This window comes from Microcebus murinus, chromosome 4, assembly GCF_040939455.1.
Source record: "Microcebus murinus isolate Inina chromosome 4, M.murinus_Inina_mat1.0, whole genome shotgun sequence".
NCBI lineage: Eukaryota > Metazoa > Chordata > Mammalia > Primates > Cheirogaleidae > Microcebus > Microcebus murinus.
In genome coordinates this window covers 10,556,358-10,575,057 of record NC_134107.1, presented here as the reverse complement: position 1 = coordinate 10,575,057, position 18,700 = coordinate 10,556,358, and the positions used below count along the sequence as shown (strand labels likewise).

At 57.0% G+C, this 18,700-nt stretch overlaps 1 protein-coding gene across 3 annotated transcripts in view; it reads left to right on the top strand.

Moving 5' to 3' along the window:
- Positions 1-18,700, top strand: part of SHANK2 (SH3 and multiple ankyrin repeat domains 2) — a 545,909-nt gene that overhangs the window by 131,428 nt on the left and 395,781 nt on the right. For all 3 annotated transcript variants that reach the window (XM_076001724.1, XM_076001725.1, XM_076001723.1), the window contains exon 10: positions 4,541-4,618. In XM_076001724.1, the coding sequence (XP_075857839.1) occupies positions 4,541-4,618 (78 nt within the window). The remainder of the gene's footprint in view (positions 1-4,540; positions 4,619-18,700) is intronic.

The following is an 18,700-nucleotide window of genomic DNA, read 5'->3' as shown; positions in this document are numbered from 1 at the left end:
TGGTATCTGATGGTGGCTCGAGGCGCCTCCTCCCTGGACGTTGCCTGTGGTCACCAGATGCACACTCACAGCTGGAACGTTCCCTCATGGAGCTGGGGAAATTGCCAAGCGAGGGCGTTCTGTCTCCCTTCCCTGGGTCCTTGGACTCTTCCAGTCTCTTTAGACGAGTCTTCCAGCCCCTGAGCTTTCCTGCCACAGACGCTGAGGCCTGGGAGGCGGCCGCCCTCTACTGTCCAGGACTGTCCCGAGCGTGGCAGGACATTTAGGATGAGCATGCTCCAGGCACTAACGTCCAGGAGTGTCCGCCAGCCACTGGCCGTCAAGATCGCTTGCGTACGTTGCTCCTCCCCCTTTCTACGAGGAGACTCATTCATGGTCCTAATGATGGTGACGGTGATATTGCCACTGATGGTAATTTGCCGCAAGGAGCCTCTTCTTATCAATTCCAACAGCATCTAGGTGTGTGTACTGATACATGTGACACATGTGCTTTATCAATTCTACGCTGGCTCTACGCTTCCAATAAAATATACTGTGATCAGAATATTCTCTCTTCTTTTATGAAATCAGCTAATTAGGGCTTTGACTGTAAGCAGCAAATTGTGTCTAATCTGTCAGCTCCCTCCCCTGGCGCTGGCTTTCGGAGAGCTCCGGAGGGAGGGAGGCAGCCTGGCGTTTGTTTTTCTGCCCCTGATAATGAAGGAAAGAAGGGAGTTTTAAATACCAAAGGTTATTAGGCCAGGCCAATTTGTCTGGAAAGAAAAAAAAAAAAAAAAAAAAAACCAGGAAGCAGCCTGCCTCTCAGGGGCAAGTGTTTTGATTTTAGTGAAGGCCGAGGTGGGAAGAGACGGAATGTTTTCCGTGGGCATCCGTGGCCCTTGCTGCTGTCCCAAGCTCGGTGGTGGCTTCCACAGGCCCCTGGGGGCACTGATGTCCGGAGCCTTGAGCATCATGGATGCACCCTTAGATCCCCCGAGCCTTTGGTGGGTACTTCGTTTGGCTTTTCCTTTAAGCAGGTGAGACGATCCCTACTAGGTCCCAAAGTAACTCACTTAGCAAGTGGCAAAGCTGGGCTTCCCACGTGCCCTCCCCAGGCTTTGGGGACACGACCCCATGACTCTGGGGAGTCTGTGGCTCTGGGGAGGGCTGTGGCTCTGCCGGGCACAGGTCGGGCAGAAGCGCCCCTGCCTGATGGCATGTGAGGGGTGTGGTGCCGCCTGCCCTGGCCCTTCTGGGGCGCAGCTATCCCCGGGGAGGGTCGGTCTGTGGGACCTCTTTTTTTTTAAACTCTGGATTTAGTTGTACCCCAAATATGAACGATTTGTTCGCTGAGAACGTTTATATCTTTTTGAATTGTATTTTTTATTGCACCCAAAGCAAGACATGTTCATGGCAAAAATGAGAAGAGCATAGAAATCCCAGAGTGAAACCCGGAAGTCCACGTCGTGTCTTTCCCAGGGGTTCCTGCCCTAAGCCCTCGAGCGGGTTGTCACACCGCTTGGACCAAGGCACGTTCTTGCACATCCACATCTTTGCTTTCAAGCACGGGGGCTCCTAGCAGTGTGTCCCTCTGTTGCTTGCTCTTTCCAACCCGATCCCTCATCTCCAGTGTCCTTTGTGCCACCTGGAGTGAGCGCACTGGCTCCTTTTAACCGCCGCGCCCTGTGCCCCAGGCTGAGGTTCCACCTGCATCAGCCCACGCCGCAGAGGGCAGCCTCTGTGTCCCTGCCTTCCCAGAACGGCCAGCGTCTCCTGCGAAACCCACGGGGCAGCCCCTGAGTCCCAGCACACGTCTTCCGGGAAGAGACTCAGTATCCCTGTGGGGCTGGGCCAGCTGGGGCCAGAGGCAGGCGGGGGTCGGGGCTGCGGGCTTCGTGCAGAAACCTGCGCTCCTGTGCTCCTGAGCCCGTCCTAGGGGTCCCTGCTGCTCACGGTGGACACCCGCGGTTAGTAACATTCGGAGTCGTTCCGGCTGGGCTTGTTCCCCTCAGCACCACGGGGTGGGGGCAGGATGACTCTGTGTTGCTGGGGCCGCCTTACGAACTGGGGGACACTTCACACCATCCCTGGCCTTCACCTGCTCAGTGCCAGCAGCCCTCACCGTTGGGACAGCCAAATGTCCCCTAGAGGGCAAAATCACCCCCAGTCGACAACCACTGCCCCAGGGTATAGGGAAACTCTTTTGGATTTGCTTCTCATTAGAATTGGGGTACACAGGCTCTGGCGAGGGGGGTCTCCTGACCAGCCTGACCTTCCTGCAGGGGGGCAGGGCAGGATTCTCAGCACAGTCCGGGGGGTGGTGGTCCACTCTCACTTCCTACGTGGGTTCCGTGGCATCGCAGCCAGAGCCCTTCTGCACAGAGGTGGCCTCGGATGGGGCGTGAGGCAGAGTGTACCCCCACGCTCACAGGTGACTGTTCACTCAGACGGTGACCAAAGCCAGCCACAGTGCAGCCGAGGCCCGGGACGCTGGCAGCTTGGGGACACAGCGGCTGGTTGGTCTTTGTCCACGTGACCCAGACCTGCCCTTGCCTGCGTCCCGTGTTCTGGCCCCGAACAGAGTCCTGCTTTGGGCTTCTGTCTGCTTGCTCGCAGTTGGCTTCCTCGTTGACAGTCACCGTCCGGGGTGGAGGCCCCTCGGGACCCTTGCCTGGGTGGCCGGGACAGGCAGCCCTGCGGCTCCTGAGAACTCGCTTCCCCTCTGTGCACAAGGCTCGTGCGGCCCGTGTGGCTGGGGATGTGGACTTTCTGCCCGTGTGGCTCCCTTTCTCGCTCTTTCTTTTCAACGTGGCACCTTTACTGAGACTCAGTCCACACTCCGTACCGTTCCCCCTTCCAAAGCTCGTGTTGCCGTGCTGGTCGGTCCATTTGCAGAGTGTGCAACCACCACTACCACCCACATTAGGTCATTTTTGTCACCCCAAACAGGAAGCTTGTGCCTGTGTGCAGTTGGTCACATGTCCCTCTGACCCTCCCAGCCCTGGGCAGCCTCTCCTCTCCCCCTGTCTCTCTGGGTTTTCAGCTTTCTCCTCCGATCTGCTGGCCCACCAGGTCCTGTGGCCTGAGTAGTGCCACTCGTCTTGACCCCGTGCTGCTCCCCAGGGTGGGCTTCTCCTTCTGGTCGGGGCTGGGGTCTGTGGCCTGTCCAGGTGGGAATCCCTGGTTGGTTATTTCACTCATTGGTGACCTATTCGATTGTTATTTTTCAGGTGTCGTGTCTGGGCAATCTTGCCTGTCGTCATCTGGGTGCTAGACTGTAGGTAAAGATGGAGTGGCCAGGACACGCCCAGGGCAGGGCTGACAGTGGCTCGCGTTGGGGCCACCAGCACAGACCCTGTAGGGGAGGGTGCCCCAGCCCGGTGGGGGGCTGCCTTGCAGCAGGATGCATGACACCGGCCTGTCCTTTACTTCGTTCATTTGATTTTGAGACAAGGTCTCGCTCTGTCCCCAGGCTAGAGTGCAGTGGCATCGTCGTAGCTCACTGCAACCTCAAACTCCTGGGCTCAAGTGATCCTCCTGCCTCAGGCTCTCAAGTAGCTGGGACTACAGGCTTCAGCCACCACGCCTGGCTAATTTTTAAATTTTTTGTAGAGATGAAATCTCTCTGTGTTGCTCAGGCTGGTTTCAGACTCCTGGCCTCAAGTGATCCTCCTGCCTTGGCCTCCCAAAGTTCTAGGATTACAGATGTGAGCCACCACGCCCGGCCCCTTGACCATTTAAATACTTTTCCAAAACCAGAATTTACTTGTTCAAAACAGTCAACGGCATTTGCTAGGCAAAATCACATATGCATACATCACTTTTCTACCATCTACCTTTTTATTTGTAGCTATTTGCCCTGTATTCTTCCTGGGAGCTTCAAGGGGGGGGGGGGCAAGAAGTTCTCCGTCTGCCCCACAGGCAAGTGGTAGGTGCTTAATAAATGGACAGGCGTAGGTCTATTTTCATTATAAAAATACACAAGAAATAAGGTTTGCCTGCTTTTAACAAACAATAAAAAAAAATTAAATCTCCATATAAAGAAAGATTCCTGCTGTTCTCTCCCTAATCTTTTTTCCTTCCTAAGAAGGTAAATACTGGGAACTGGGTGCGTATCCTTCTAGACATAATCTTTGCTTTTCTGTTATATAGACTTTAAGCTTTTAAAGTGTAAATGTAAAATTTCCTCTTCCTTTCTTTCTCTCTATATTTTACTTACAGTATTTCACTTGTTATGTATTTTATACATATGTGCAAGACTTCTTGTAGCATACAGCCTTGAAAAGTGGAATCGTTTGGCCATGGGGTGTATATATTTTAAATTTTTATAGACTCTGCCGAGCCTCCGGCCAAAGCATTTGCAGCAGTTAAGCCCCCGCTGGCTGACGGCGTGCGGGACCCGTCCCCCTCACGCCCGCAACTCTGACGAAGCGACCGCCCCCCCCTTTAACCCTGAGTCCGTATTTCCCTCGTTTCTCGCGGGCTTGAGCCTCTGGACGGGTTTCTCTGGAGACTGTCGATGGCGCCGTTTACAAGCAGGTGTCTTCTTTTCCCCTTGCAGGACAGCTGTGCCAGAGTGCTGCTGTTTCGAGGCGGAGATAAGGAGTTGAAGAACTACAACAGCCAGACTCCGTTCCAGGTACAGACAGCTCTCAAAAATCAGCAAGGCCCGTGTGCCAGTTATGCGGGAGGCAGCTCTCGAGTTTCTGCACGTCGTGTCTGTGTGTGTGTGTGTGTGTGTGTGGCTTGAAGTTGGCTCGTGTTTTTGGTGGACGTGTCCTGTCGCGAGGCCGCACCGTTGTGCCTCCCTGTCTCAGTGTTGAAGCTGCCGGCCTGTTTCAGTTGGCCTGCTCTGCACGCCTCGCTTGCTCGCAGCACCGGCGTGAACGGGGCAGAGCTGCGTCGGTGTGGGGCGCGCAAGGGAGCGGCTCTGCAAGGCAGCCGAGACGTGGGCGCTTTTAATCGTGCGGCCGTTGGAAAGCGCCGGATCCTCTGCCCGTCCCCGGAATGGGGCAGGCTTCAGAGCCTGTCACGGGAGGTGGCTTGTCATCCTTTGGCACCGCCCCACCCTGGGTCTGCTGTCCCAGAGTGGAGGGAGGACAGCCTCAACCCCGCGTTGGTCGGTGTATTCCATGGTAGAATACACAAGCCCCGGTCCTAAATTTTTTTTAAAAAATTGTGGTGAAATACATAAAACACATACTTTATCACTCTAACCATTGTGACATACACAGTTCAGTGCATCACGTGCATTCTACATTCATGGTGCTGTGCACCCATCACCGCTGTCTAGTTAGGAGCTATTGTGTTACCTTAAAGGAAACCCCACGCCCGCTGATCAGTCACTCCTCATTTCTCCTCCCCTCAACCCCTAGGCAGGGGTTGCAGGGGCAGCAACTACTCACTCTCTCTCTCTGTGGATCTGCCCATTCTGGACATTCCTTGTAAGCAGAGTCATGCGATACGTGACCTTTCGTGCCAGGCGTCTTGCACTCAGCATCGTGTTTGCAAGGTTCGTGCGCGTTGTAGCAGGTGTCGCTGTTTCATTCCTTTTCGTGGCTGAATAATGTTTTACGGTGTTGGGTGTGGAGCTCGTCTAATTTTGATGCTGCTGAACAGATATCAGGTAGTTTAGGGTGAAAATACATTTTTTTAGCTAAATGCTCTAAGTTCTAGAAATGCTTTGCGATACTGTACATAGTCAGATAATGGTCACTTGAGCTGCAAACTGATGTGACCATGAATCTCCCTGTTTGAAAATAATTTTTTTTTTTTTTTGAGACAGAGTCTCGCTTTGTTGCCCAGGCTAGAGTGAGTGCCGTGGCGTCAGCCTAGCTCACAGCAACCTCAAACTCCTGGCTCAAGCAATCCTCCTGCCTCAGCCTCCCAAGTAGCTGGGACTACAGGCATTCGCCACCATGCCCGGCTAATTTTTTGTATATATGTTAGTTGGCCAATTAATTTCTTTCTATTTATAGTAGAGACGGGGTCTTGCTCTTGCTCAGGCTGGTTTCGAACTCCTGACCTCGAGCAATCCGCCCGCCTCGGCCTCCCAGAGAGCTAGGATTACAGGCGTGAGCCACCGCGCCCGGCCATAATTTTTATGTTTTGTTTCACCGAGAGGAGACTTTAGAACTGGTTTCTGTGGATGACTTTACTGATGCTCTTCTTAGACATTACTAATATATGGATCAGGCTTGATGTATGGAAAACGAATGAGTTCAGTCCAACTGCTGGGCCCAGATGTCTAACAAGGACTGTTAAAGAGTTAACTTAATTCTTCCATTGCGGGGAGCCTGGATTCCAGCCTTGAATCTTGCAGTTTGCAAATGTTTAATAGAAAATGGATTGTGGAAATGGGTTCCTGGGTTGCTAATGGGTCTATAAAGATCGCAGTTGCTCTCTAAGAGAATTCGCTCTTTCCAGCGGGGACTGTGAAGGGGGTGTCATGTGCTACATCTGCCCTGTGGGGTTAGCTGTGCATTAGTGGGCTTGGTTTTTTTTAAAAAAAAACAACGCTTTTCTTGTTTTGGCTGTTAAATAATAATTTCTCTGGTCCTTTTTTTAAACAAAAGCTTAAAAGTTGCTTAAATTGTTGAAAAAACTAATTGCTAATGCCCTTTGAATCGTGGCAAGAATTTGGATAACACAGAGGGCCATTTCTGACTCTTCCGGGCCGTGGCTTTTAACTGACACATGACGTTCCAGGGAAGCCAGTCTTCCGTGGCATCTGGGCCCGAAGGCCAGTGTCGGTGGCCTGCCCCTCTCTGCCAATCCCCCTACTGTCCCATCACCACTAGCAGGGCCCTCCTGGGATGGGGGCGCCCCTCCTGTACGAGTCCCGGCAGGATGCTTTGCCCGCCCTCATGGCAGCCGGACCGCACCTGCGCAGCCAGTGCCATCGCCCTGGTTTTTGCTAATGGCGGTGAGTCAGGTGCCACAAATGGTCTTGAAGGAAAATGGTACAAAATACCATGGCACCAACTGGGCTTTGTGCCCTGCAAACACTGCTTGGGTAGCCGGCGGCATGTGACCCCAGCCAACCCACACGGCCAGAATGGGCTCCAGCTGCTGGCATCAGGAGCCGGTTTCCTCCTTCATATCTTCCTGCCTCGAGTTTCTATAATACCTGCGGGTCCTCGCCCATAAAATATCCCCAGCTTTCACTGTTCATTCACAGTTCTTTCTCCCCTCCCAACCGCGCAAAATGAGTTATACGATATCGGGGTGGGGGTGGGGGGACGCTGGCTCGCTGCCTCCCTGAAGAGAGATCAAACACGTTCACCTGGAAATTGGGGGTGAAACAAGGAACATCTCCGGCCGTTGTGGAGTCAGGCTCATGTAAGAAACCTTAGGGTGTTTGGCAGAATTCGCTGGCCATGCCCTTCCTTAACAGTGGAACCCCAACGCCGCACGAGCCGGATCTGAGAACCTGGGGGAAATGCGGGTTCCCAGGCCTCACCCCGGTCCCACTGGCTCAGGGCTCTGGGGGAGGCCTGGCGCTCTGTGTTTACTAAGCCCTCGGGGATGCTGGTGTCTGCTCAGGTCTGAGAATCAAAAGATAGACGTGAGTGCTTTGTGTGAGGAGAAGGAAGAGGAGGAGAGGAAGCACTTAAAATGTTGCCTGGGGGGATCTCGAATAAGGATGATGGTGATGGTAGATGGTGGTGATGATGGGGACAATGATGGTGGTGACAGTGGTGGTGACGTTGGTGATGGTGGTGACAATGGTGGTGATGGTGGTGATGATGATGGTGATGGTGATGATGATGGTGACGATGGTGGAGGTGATGATGATGACGATGGTGGTGATGATGGTGGTGACGATGGTGGTGGTGATGGTGGTGACGATGGTGGTGGTGATGGTGGTGACGGTGGTGATGATGATGGTGGTGATGGTGGTGATGATGGTGGTGATGGTGGTGATGGGAACAATGATGGTGATGGTGATGGGTACAATGATGGTGATGATGGTGGTGGTGACGATGGTGGTGATGATGACGGTGGTGGTGATGGTGGTGATGGTGGTGACGATGGTGGTGATGATGGTGGTGATGGTGGTGGTGACGATGGTGGTGATGATGATGACGATGGTGGTGGTGGTGGTGATGGTGGTGGTGGTGGTGATGGTGGTGGTGGTAGTGATGGTGGTGATGATGGTGGTGATACGGTGATGGTGGTGGTGATGGTGGTGGTGGTGGTGGTAATGATGGTGGTGGTGATGGTGGTGGTGGTAGTGATGGTGGTGATGATGGTGGTGATACGGTGATGGTGGTGGTGATGGTGGTGGTGGTGGTGATGATGGTGGTGATGGTGGTGGTGATGGTGGTGGTGATGGTGATGGTGATGATGGTGGTGGTGATGGTGGTGGTGATGATGATGATGGTGGTGGTGATGGTGGTGATGATGGTGGTGGTGATGGTGGTGGTGGTAGTGATGGTGGTGATGATGGTGGTGGTGATGGTGGTGGTGGTAGTGATGGTGGTGGTGATGGTGGTGATGATGGTGGTGATGATGGTGATGATGGTGGTGATGATGGTGGTGATGATGGTGGTGACGGTGGTGATGGTGATGATGGTGGTGATGGTGATGATGATGGTGATGATGATGGTGGTGATGGTGATGATGATGGTTGATGGTGATGGTGATGATGGTGATGGTGGTGATGGTGGTAATGGTGATGGTGATGATGGTAGTGATGATGATGGTGATAATGGTGATGGTGATGATGGTGATGGTGGTGATGATGGTAGTGATGATGATGGTGATAATGGTGGTGATGATAAGAGCAGGACCAAAACATGGCTGTCAGGAAGGTGGCCAGGAACCCGCTTCTCCAAGCTGGGCCGGCCCAGCCCCAGAGCTGGATCCAGCCTTGGGCAAGAAGGGTAAACACAGCCACAAATGAGAAGGAAGGTCACAGAGCTGCGAGTGATGAGAAAAGAAGCAGGGTAAGGTGAGCAGAGAACAGTTGGGGACAGAGGTGGGGCTGCCGTGGGGACCTGGGCGCCGCCACCCCAGGACGAGGGGCTGCAGGTAAACCTGCTTCCTCTGCTGCAATGGGCCTCTCCGGAGTTCACCCCTGACCCCAGATGTGCGGGTCTCTCCCCAGAAGCCTCCTGACAACAGCTGGTGTCCTGTAACTCAACCCGATTCTGACCCCGTGGACTGGGCGGTGTCAGACCCCGCAGGCTAAGGACTCAGGCCCACGAGATGCCCGCCCAGTTTCAGACGCCAGCCACCAGACCCGGTTTTCACCTGTGCTTCCGACTGACCGGCTGGAGGTTGGGAATTCCGGCGACCCTGTCCTTGGATTTGGAAATGTGCTAGAATGGCTCTTCCTGGGTGGATACACACGAGTAAGGAGGCGGCGTGAAGGTGGAGACAGCGGGTGGGGTCAGAGGTCGGGGTGGTGCTACCAGGAGCCGTGGAAGCCCCCAGAAGCTGAGAGAGGCAGGAAGGACCCTCCCCTAGGAACGTGACCCTGCCGACACCTCGATTTTGGCTCAGCGATGCTGCTGAACCTCTGGCTTCTAGGACTATGGAGAAAATACGTTTTTGTCGCTTGAAGCCACCCAGTTTGTGATCATTTGTTCCAGCAGCCGCAGGAGCAACCGCAAGAAGCCGCTGGTGGTGTCTAGCAGCGAGCTCACAGATTCCTGCTGCCCGGGTCTCTGGGGCCGCACGGAGCCAGGACCTCATCCTGGCTTGAAAATCGTCACCAGCTTGGGTGCACCTCTGCTGTTTGTCACCAACGAGAGCCACCTAGGAAAGCTGTGCTGTAGGAGCCAACATGAGAACGTCTCAGTGGATCACGGTGCTAGCTCTGTAACCACCCAGAGACGGCGTTTTGCACTTACTTTAAAAGGTTTGATTAAAAAAGCGTTTATTTGAACAAGACAGCCAAGTCGCTAGACAGCTTGCCTCTATTCCCTTTCAAAGTACAGGAGGATGCAGGATCAGCCAGGAATTGACAGGAGGCGGCAGCTTCCACAGTTCATCCTTGGAAGAGTCTGTGTTGTCTCCAACACTGTTTCTCCGAACAAGATGGAAGTAGTTTCCAGAATTCTCATCCTGGTTCTCAATCATCCAAGGAGATGGTTTATTTTGGGTCTGGGTTTGCGGAGGCACAAGGCCTCGGCCAGGAGCGCTGCCCGAGGACGCCAGCGCTCCTCTGGGGCCACCGGTCCAGCCAGAGGGCACGGCAGGTGCCTGGCACTCCCGCCTGCCTTCTGGTTCCTTCTCCGCTGTGTGCCCTTGGGCAAGCCCTAGGAGTCACTTGGAAGTTTCCGAACTTCCCTGCACGGAGCTGAAGAGTTTCCCCTCCCCCACACTCATACCCGGACATCATTTGGAAGCAGGGCCTTTGCAGATGTGATCGAATTAAGGTGAGGTCACGCTGCCTTGGGGAGGCCCTAATCCAGCGACAGGTGTCCTTTTAAGAAGAGCAGACAGAGACCAGACCACACGGGGCGGAAGACCATGCGGAGACGGAGGCAGAGATTGCAGGCAGGAGCCAGGGCGCGCGGGGACCCACGAGAGACGAGAGGAGGAAGGACCCTGCCCTGGAGCCTGCCCTGGAGGGAGCGTGGCCCTGCCGACACCTGGACTCCAGGTGTTGGGGACGTCGCGTGGCCCCCGAGGGCTCTTCTGTCCACTGCAGCCCCCGGCGCCCCAGTTCCGTGGGCAGGAGAGCCTCTCCGCTCCTGCAGGACGAGTGGGCTGGGGTTCCGGTTGATTTCGGCCCTTCCCGTTGCGCGTGTGAACGGCCAGCCGTGTCGTCGGCCTTATTTCTGTTTCCTGCTGCTGCTGCGTTTCTCTGGCGTGCTTAGAAGCAGCTCGCTGAGGCGGGGGCCGGGCGCTGGCGGGGACCTGCCGAGCATCTGTGGCCAGCGGCCTCCTGAGGGGTGGGCGGCGAGCCACGCCGGCGCCCGGCTCCCTCGCCGCGGCAGACTGAGCAGGCCGGAGCAGGGCCTCCTCCTGCCGGCGGGACGCGGGCCTGGGCCCAGAGCTGGGCTGTGGTCTGCACAGAGTGTCGTTTCTGGTCTTTGACCCTCTGGGAATTTCATATAAAAATTCAGTTTTCCAGCTTCATGTGAAAATCGAGGATGTGTGGCCACACCCAGGCACGTTTGTGCATGCGGACATCTGGCTGGGGTTGGGGCCCTAGTCCGCAGTCCTGGCCACAGGCCGCACCCCTCCTCACAGCCCCTCCCTGGCCTGCCCGGCCCCTCGGAGCACAGAAGCCTGCTGTCCCTGCTGTCCCTGCTGAGGGCCTGCCCCTGGGGCGTCCGCCACCGATAAGTAGCTTCTTTTAAAAGTTCTTCTGTGGGTCTTACTTGGACTCAGTCTCTGTGTTCCCATAGAAACAGGGAAACAGAAGTCGTATTTCTGGATTAGGGCTTAGCAACCTGGGAAGCCCAAAATGGGGCTGGCATTCCGAGCATGTCTGTGAGGAAAGGTAACCGGGTCGAGTTCATGACTTCAGCCGCCCCGTACACACTTGCGTTCTCTCGGGAGCCAGGGGAGACGCTTCGGCGGGCCCGGCACCCTGCTCCCAGGGAGAGCACGCCTGACACTGAGCAGATAAACACGTGACATGTTGATGTTGGTAAAAACACGACAGAAAATAAAGCGGAAAGAGGGGGTGGAACAAAGTGGAGATGGTGCTGTGGGCGCGAGGCTCTTTTATGGACGAGGAGGACGCTTGAGCAGAGACAGGGAGGGAGGGAGGTGCTGGGCCTTGGGGATGTCTGGGGGAAAGGCAGTTCAGAGAGCGGAACTGGCAAGTGCAAAGGTCCTGGGGTCAGTGCCGGCCTGGGGTGTGTGAGGAGCAGCCAGGAGGCTGGGTGGTGGCCAACACGGCGTCCAGGAACGAGGCCAAGGAGGGGCCACGTGGCTTCAGATTTCACTCCGGGAGATGTGGGGTGCAACCAGGCAGAACGCGCTAAAACAGAAACCAACCGTGCATCCCACAGCCCGTCACGACCCCGTGTGAAGGCAGACACCATCCGGGAGAGAGACTAGCGTTGGTGAAACCGCACGGAGGTTGTGAGCGAGGCATCTGCATTCGGAAGAATATTCTGGATTTTGCTGTCCAACACAGTAGCCACAGGACACGTGTGGCTACTTCAATTTAAATGTAGTTTTAATTTTAGAAAGTGTCAAGTTCAGTTCCCGGTGCCTATATTGCAAGTGCCGGCAGCCAGACCACGCTGGACGGCCTTGCTGGAGAAGCCGGTGTGTCCCGAACCCAGAATGTCAGTGTTTTCCTTTGCGCCTGTGTACCACAAGGCTGGCTTTTAGCCTGGAAATGGCACGTGTGTGCGAGTGCGTGCATGCGTGTGTGCGTGCGTGTGTGTGGAGGGCTCCTCCCGAGTCATACCGGGTTGAGGTCAGCACCAGGGGAGGGTTCGCTGGTTGATCGAGCAGGGCTGGGGAGGGGCCTGGTTAGGGAAGGGGAGGCTGCGAGGGAGACCTGAGGCCACCTTCACGGACCGCCGAGGGCTGCAGACCCAAGAGGCCACAGCTCTGCGGGCTCCTTGTGGGAGGGAGGAAGGGCGAGTCCTCGGAGCTCCTCCCCGGTGCTCCAGCCCCAGGCACCTGCAGCCTGGGTGGAGACCCGCAGTCGCACAAGTCTGAGGTTACTCTGTTGTGCCCCTGAGCAGAGCGGCGCACAGCCGGCCTGGCCCGCCCACCCGCCCCGGTGCCCGCAGGCAAGTCTGTGGCTGGTGCCCGGCGAGGTCGCCGCTGCCGTCCACACGCTCAGGGTGGCCTATTCGAGAGAGTGCGGGCTCACCTGCCAGGCGTGTGCACAGACGGCACCGTGCCCCGCTATGGGAAAGCAAAGGAGACGCCGTCAGCCGTCAGTTTGCAGAGAGCAAGGAGGCCAAGGGAGTTCAGAAGGTGGAAGGCCAGGGACGAGCTCGCTAGCCGCCTGGACAAGACCCTCCCCGCCTGCTGCAGGGCCGAGCGGGGAGCCGGCACGGCTCAGGGTGCCGGCGGCCCGGCTTCTCTGTGCGAGGGCGTAGACGGGGCTGAAAACGGGCGGTGGCGGAACATGGCCGACCAGGCCTGGGTGAGAAGGCCAGCGGGGACCTCGTTGACCCCATGAGCTCACTCTCTCCATGTCCTCCCTCTGCTCCAGCCACCCCGTCCTCTGCTTTTGCTTTTCCTCAAGCACACCCAGCACACTCGTGCCCCAGGGCCTTTGCACTGGCTGTCACTTCTGTGAATAGGACACTTCCTCCAAGTCTCCTGTGTTCACCCCCCAGGGAAAGCCCCCTGCGGGAGGTCCTCCTGCTGACAAGCCCCCCCACACACAGTTTGCGTCCACCACGTGCAAGTGCTTCAAGCGGGAAATGGAGACAGGCCGCTGAGAATCACCTGTCGTTGAAGGGAAACCATCGGCTCGAAAGGCAGATGTTAAACAAGTACGAGAGAAGATGCTGGGCAGACTCTGCGACAATTTGGGGAACAGAGGAGACTTTCCAGAACGTGTACCGTGCCTCGTGTCCTCAGTGTGATCAGAGAAGATAATGACATCCGTGGAACAGCTCTGAAGAGGCTCTTGGAAATTAATAATAATTGCAGAAAAGATGATAGCGGCGACGTTTGACGCACACGGGGAGTTGGAGGAAAGAACTGGCATGGGGCTGGAATTCAAGGAGTCACCAAGCAGATTCAACATCCGGATAATAGGGCTTCTGGAGGGAGCAGGGAATAAAAGAGGAACCCCGTAGAGATGGTGCCACCGAGCCCGGGACGTGGATTCCAGCTGACGGGCCCCCGGTTCTCAGCATGGCGTGCGGGGACATGCCCACGGCAAGGACGAGGGTCCTGGGCGCGAAGACCTCCAGGGACGGAAGTGAAGATGCAACTCTGAAAGTTTCAAGAGAGAAAGTCAGGTTCCAGATAGCGCGTGGGGCCCAGGCAGGTCAGCAGCCGCGCGGGCTCACTCGCCGCGGACTGGGCGGCTCCTTCCGAACTCGGAATCGTCGCGGGAATGGACCCGTGTGCTGGCACACTGACGCCAGGCCGTTCCGAAGGCGTTTTCCGACGTGCACGTTCTCGAGATGTGGCCTTCCTGTGCTCCCTTCCCGTGAAGCTGCTGGAGGCGGGCTCCAGGCAGACGGCGGGGGAGCTGGGGCGGGGAGGCCCTGCGCTCCGCACGTGGGCCCTGGCGCCGGGTGGGGCCCGGGAGGGCGGGCGGCTCCAGGAGGGCCGTGGTTCAGGTGCAAGGGAAACAGGGTCAGGTTGCTGAAGTGTCTGCACCTCACGGGAGAAGAGACCTGCACTCCACAATTTACTGGTGGTAAGTTACTTACAGGTAAATGGAATAGAAAGGCAGATCTTAAAACGTGGCCATTCTTCACTCGGGGTCATGGAACGTCGTTGCCTGCCTGTCTTGCTATGGATAAGATGCGGACAGCCCTAGTGGTGTGAACCCAGGTGGTGATTTAACCAGAGCCCGGGATGGGACTGCGCTGGGCGGAGTGATGAATGAGCGAACCCCCGTCTTCCCTGGCAGGAATTCAATAAGTAATATTTAAACAGAAGGAAATCAAGACGGATCGCCAGACGTGTGCTATTTAGAAATAAAAGGCAAACACCTGCAAGAGCAGCGGCTCAGCGTGGAATGTGGGGGGCGCAGGGGGGTGTGGAGGGGGGTGATGGGGGTGGGGCAGCTCGTACCCAGGGTAGGACGATCTGACTTTGTAAACCGTCCGTCCAGATGTATGGCATTGAAAAAAGTAGAGATTTGATTTCATTTTTTTTTTTTAAAGACAATCTTTACTAGCACCTCTTCCCCTCCTCACCATAATCCGGCGCCACGAGGCTGCAAACCAGACTGCGTTTCGGGGTCAGGGCGCCACGGTGGCCGGGGCTCGCTGTCCCTCTGGCCCAGGCTCCCCTCGGGCCGCCTCTGCCCCAGTGCCCAAAAGGCGTCGGCACCTGCTCATCCCCCGAGCGTCTGCTGTGCCCCAGATCCGGACCTGCTGTCGTCGCCTCCTGGGCTGGCGCAGCTCCAGTCTCCTCCTGGGTTTCGGCCTGCTTGGCGGCCTGGCCCAAGCCCCGGTTCTCAAAGGACAAGCCTGGGCATCCAGGCCGCCCAAAGGCATCCGAGTGGGCAGGGGCGTCCCGGCGGGCTTCCTGTGGCAGGGCTCCAAGGTGCCCCCAGGCCACGGCCACGCTTCTCTTGTCAACTTTGTCTATGCAGAAGTGCCTCGGTTGCTCTCCCTCCCGGCTGCCATTCTGCCTCCAGCAGGGGCCGTGAGCCCCCTTAGACACAGAAAAGCCCCTTTAAACACGCCGGTGACCGCGCACCATCTTCTCAGTGACGCGGCGATGTCCAGCAGGGTGACCGCTTGCTCCACCTCCGCCAGCTTTGCTGGGCAGACCCGCTCAGACACTGCTGAGCTGATGGGCTTCCCCTGCGGGAGCATCTCTTTTGGGTCCTGTGTTTGTTACTTTCGTATGCGCCTTTTATTTATTATATTCGAATGGAATGGTTCGTGTGTAAGTCTCCCAAGCTAAACTGCAAGGTGCCCTGAAAGGACCGTGTCTTCCAGCGTTGCTGTCCTGCTACCCGCACCGGGCCTGGAGCCCCCGCGGACTGGGGTTTAAGTGAACAGCAGCTGGGCAAGGGGCCGGCGGGTCACACAGCCCCTTGTGGTTTCCCATGCTGGCCACCGGGTGGCAGCGTTGACCCAGTGCAGCTTGGCGCAGTGCGGGTAAAGGAAGAAGGGGTTTGTGAAACGCAAAATGTGGGGAGGCCAGCCAGGGTGCGGCGCATGCTCGGTGTGGGATATTTACGAAGCAGCTGTTTCTAACCCGAAGACATTTCTGTCCCTGGTTTTAAATCCTCAGGTTGTTCACCAGTTAGAAGTGACGCAGAGACCGCCCCGTGTTGGTCTGCTCGGTCGTGCCGTGGTCTGGATGTGGTTGGTCTGCCCCCACCTGAGCTCACCTTGAAGCTCCGTCCCAGTGTGGCAGTGGCGGGAGGTGTTCGGGTCACAGGGGCGGCTCCCTCGAGACTGGCGTGGTGTCATTCTCCCAGGAGAGGGCGAGTTCCACTGGTTCTGGGGGATTAGGAACAACCCACAGGAATGGGCTGTCACAGCCAGGGCACCCCTCGGATGTGTGCATACTTGTCCACTTCCCCCTTGACCTTGTCTGCAATGGTGTGACACAGTGCAAAAGCCCTGGCCAGAAGCCAGGGTCATGCCCTGAACTTCATAGCCTGCAAAACCGTGAGCCAAACAAACCTCTTTTCTTAACGAATTACTCGGTCTCAGGTAACCTGTTAGAGCAACACAAAGTGGCCCAAGCCAGGCTTGCAGAGCACAGTGCCGCAGGCCGGGTGCTTAGACGACAGACATTTGTCTCTCACAGTTCTGGAGGCTGGAGGAGCGAGATTAAGGTTCTGGCCGATTCAGTTTCTCGTGGCGGCCACTCCCTGGCTTCTCCCTGTGTCCTCACGGGGCAGAGAAAGAGTGAACAAGCTGTCTGGGGTCTGTCCTTAAACGGACACTAATCCCATCACGAGGATCCACCCTCCTGACCTTGTCTAACCCTAATGACCCCCCCCAAAGGTCCTGTCCCCAAATGCCATCCCACTGGGAGTCAGAGCTGCAGCAGGCGGGTTTGGGGCGGGCCACGCAGACATCCGGTCCTAGCAGACCAGGATAGCAAGTCGGAGACGCCTCAGCCGGGTGTGAATGGGTTTCTCAGTTTACTGTAACACGTCTGTAATCTGCGGTTTCGCAGTATTTCCCTTTCAACGTGTGACCTGCGCGTCGTCACCTTCAGATGTGGTTCTGGGAGGAGCCGTGTGTGTGCGCGTATCAGCCCCGAGCTCGTGCTGTCTGTCTGGTTCGCGAGGAAGCATATCCTGAGGCTTGTTAGAAGCCGGGGCGGGGAGAGAACTCACGTTCATCGGGCATCCACCCTGCACGGATATGGGGCTAAATGCTTTGCTGGGGCAACGTGGTCCTGGATGGCTCTGCCTGCTTAAATATGTGGGTCAGTCTTGCAGAGCCTTTGGTGAGACGGGATTGAAATTTGGGGCTGTCGCTCTCCAAACTTGTATGCCGCCGGCCCCTGTGCATCCGGGGAGGAGTTCAAGCTGACGGCGCTCCCTGCCTGCCACCAGAACAAATGCAGCCCCGGGCCGCTGTGATCACAGTCCCACCAGGTAGCACGTGTGGGGTCTTGGCACATGTTTGGTGGCCGAAGGAAGGAAGTGCCTGGGGACCCCTGCTCGGTGCCGGTTCGTTTAAGTTGGTGTTTCTCAGCCGTCTTCTCCTGACGGCCTCCTCCCCCGTGGAGCTCCAACGCCCCAGGTGTGCGGTGAACCCTTGTGTGCTGCCTGCATAGCTGGGCTTTATGCGTGAAAAGAGTCAAACACCCCTCCCTCCAAGAACCAGTTTCCACCTTCTGCGGAGGGAGGTGATACCGGCCCCTCTGCGAATGGCTGAGGCCTTTGTGCTTTCTGCTCTTGGAAACAGCCCAGTCTGGGTGTAAGGGAGTCCCTTCTGTTGGGGAGCGTCAGAGAGGGAAAAGGAACGGCAAGGAGCAGGAGGGTAGGGAGCGAGCGTGTTTCCTGGGGCTGTCATGTCACGTGGCTGCAGCTGGGCAGACAGGAACAGTGCAAGTCCGTTCCCTTGTGGCGCCGGAGGCAGGTGTGGGGCATTGGGGTGTTGGCAGGGCTGCGTCCCTGCTGGAAATGGGCAAATGCATTCCTGTCTCTTCCTGCCTCGGGTGGCGGCTGGCAGCCGTCTCGGCGCGGCTTGGCTCGCGGCCACGTCACACCCGTCTCTGGTGCCCTCGTGCCCTGCCCAGCCCTGCGGTCACGTCACCTTCCCTTCTGGGTCAAGTCGCCCTCTTGTAGGGACACCCGTGTTTGCGTTTAGGACCCACTGGGATCATCTGAAATCATCTTCGCTTCTCAAGATCTTTAACTTAACAGCGTCGTCTTTGCCATGTGAGGTCACGTGTTCACAGGGGCCAGGGATTCGGACCTGATATCTTCTAGGGGCCGTTGTTCTGCCAGCCACAAGAGGCAGGGTATCCCAGCAGAGTCAGGTCCTGCGTGAGGCTGTGCCTCCCCCGGCCCATCACAGTGAAGGGAGTGAGGGGTGAGGAGTTCTGTGGGGTCCGGGTGGGCCAGGGAGGCCCTGGCCAGCAAACCCCAAAGGCGTCGAGCTGTCGGACGGACAACCGAGCCCAGGAAAGGCCCTGCCAAGTGCCGCCTGGAACACCGGGGCGCACACCCTGCAGCCGCCTCTCCGGCTGGAGTGCACCAGGCCCTGAGAAGTTTCCAGCTAAACCAGGCAAGGAAAACCGGAAAGAACAACCTGGTCCCCGTCATGTTATTTAGGAAAGAAAAACCGCCGCTGGGATCTGTTGTCTTCTCCCCCTGGGAGGCCTCTCAGGCCATCTGTCCCCCTCTGTCCCTGTTGCCACCTCCGCAGTCCTGGTGCCCTGGGCGTCTCTCCTGGGGCTGTGCTCCCACTGCCTGCGGCTGGCGTCTTTCTGGATCCCACATGGGGTCCCCTCGCTCCCTGCAGCCCCCCGGCCGAGAAGGGCCCCCAGAGCACGGCCGACCTCATGTCCCCTCCCTGCCCTGCCAGGCGGCCCGACACTGACCTCTAGCGTTTCGTACTCCCTGTGCCCTCTGCCTGGAACTCCCACCACCCAGGCGCCAGGGGGGCAGCCC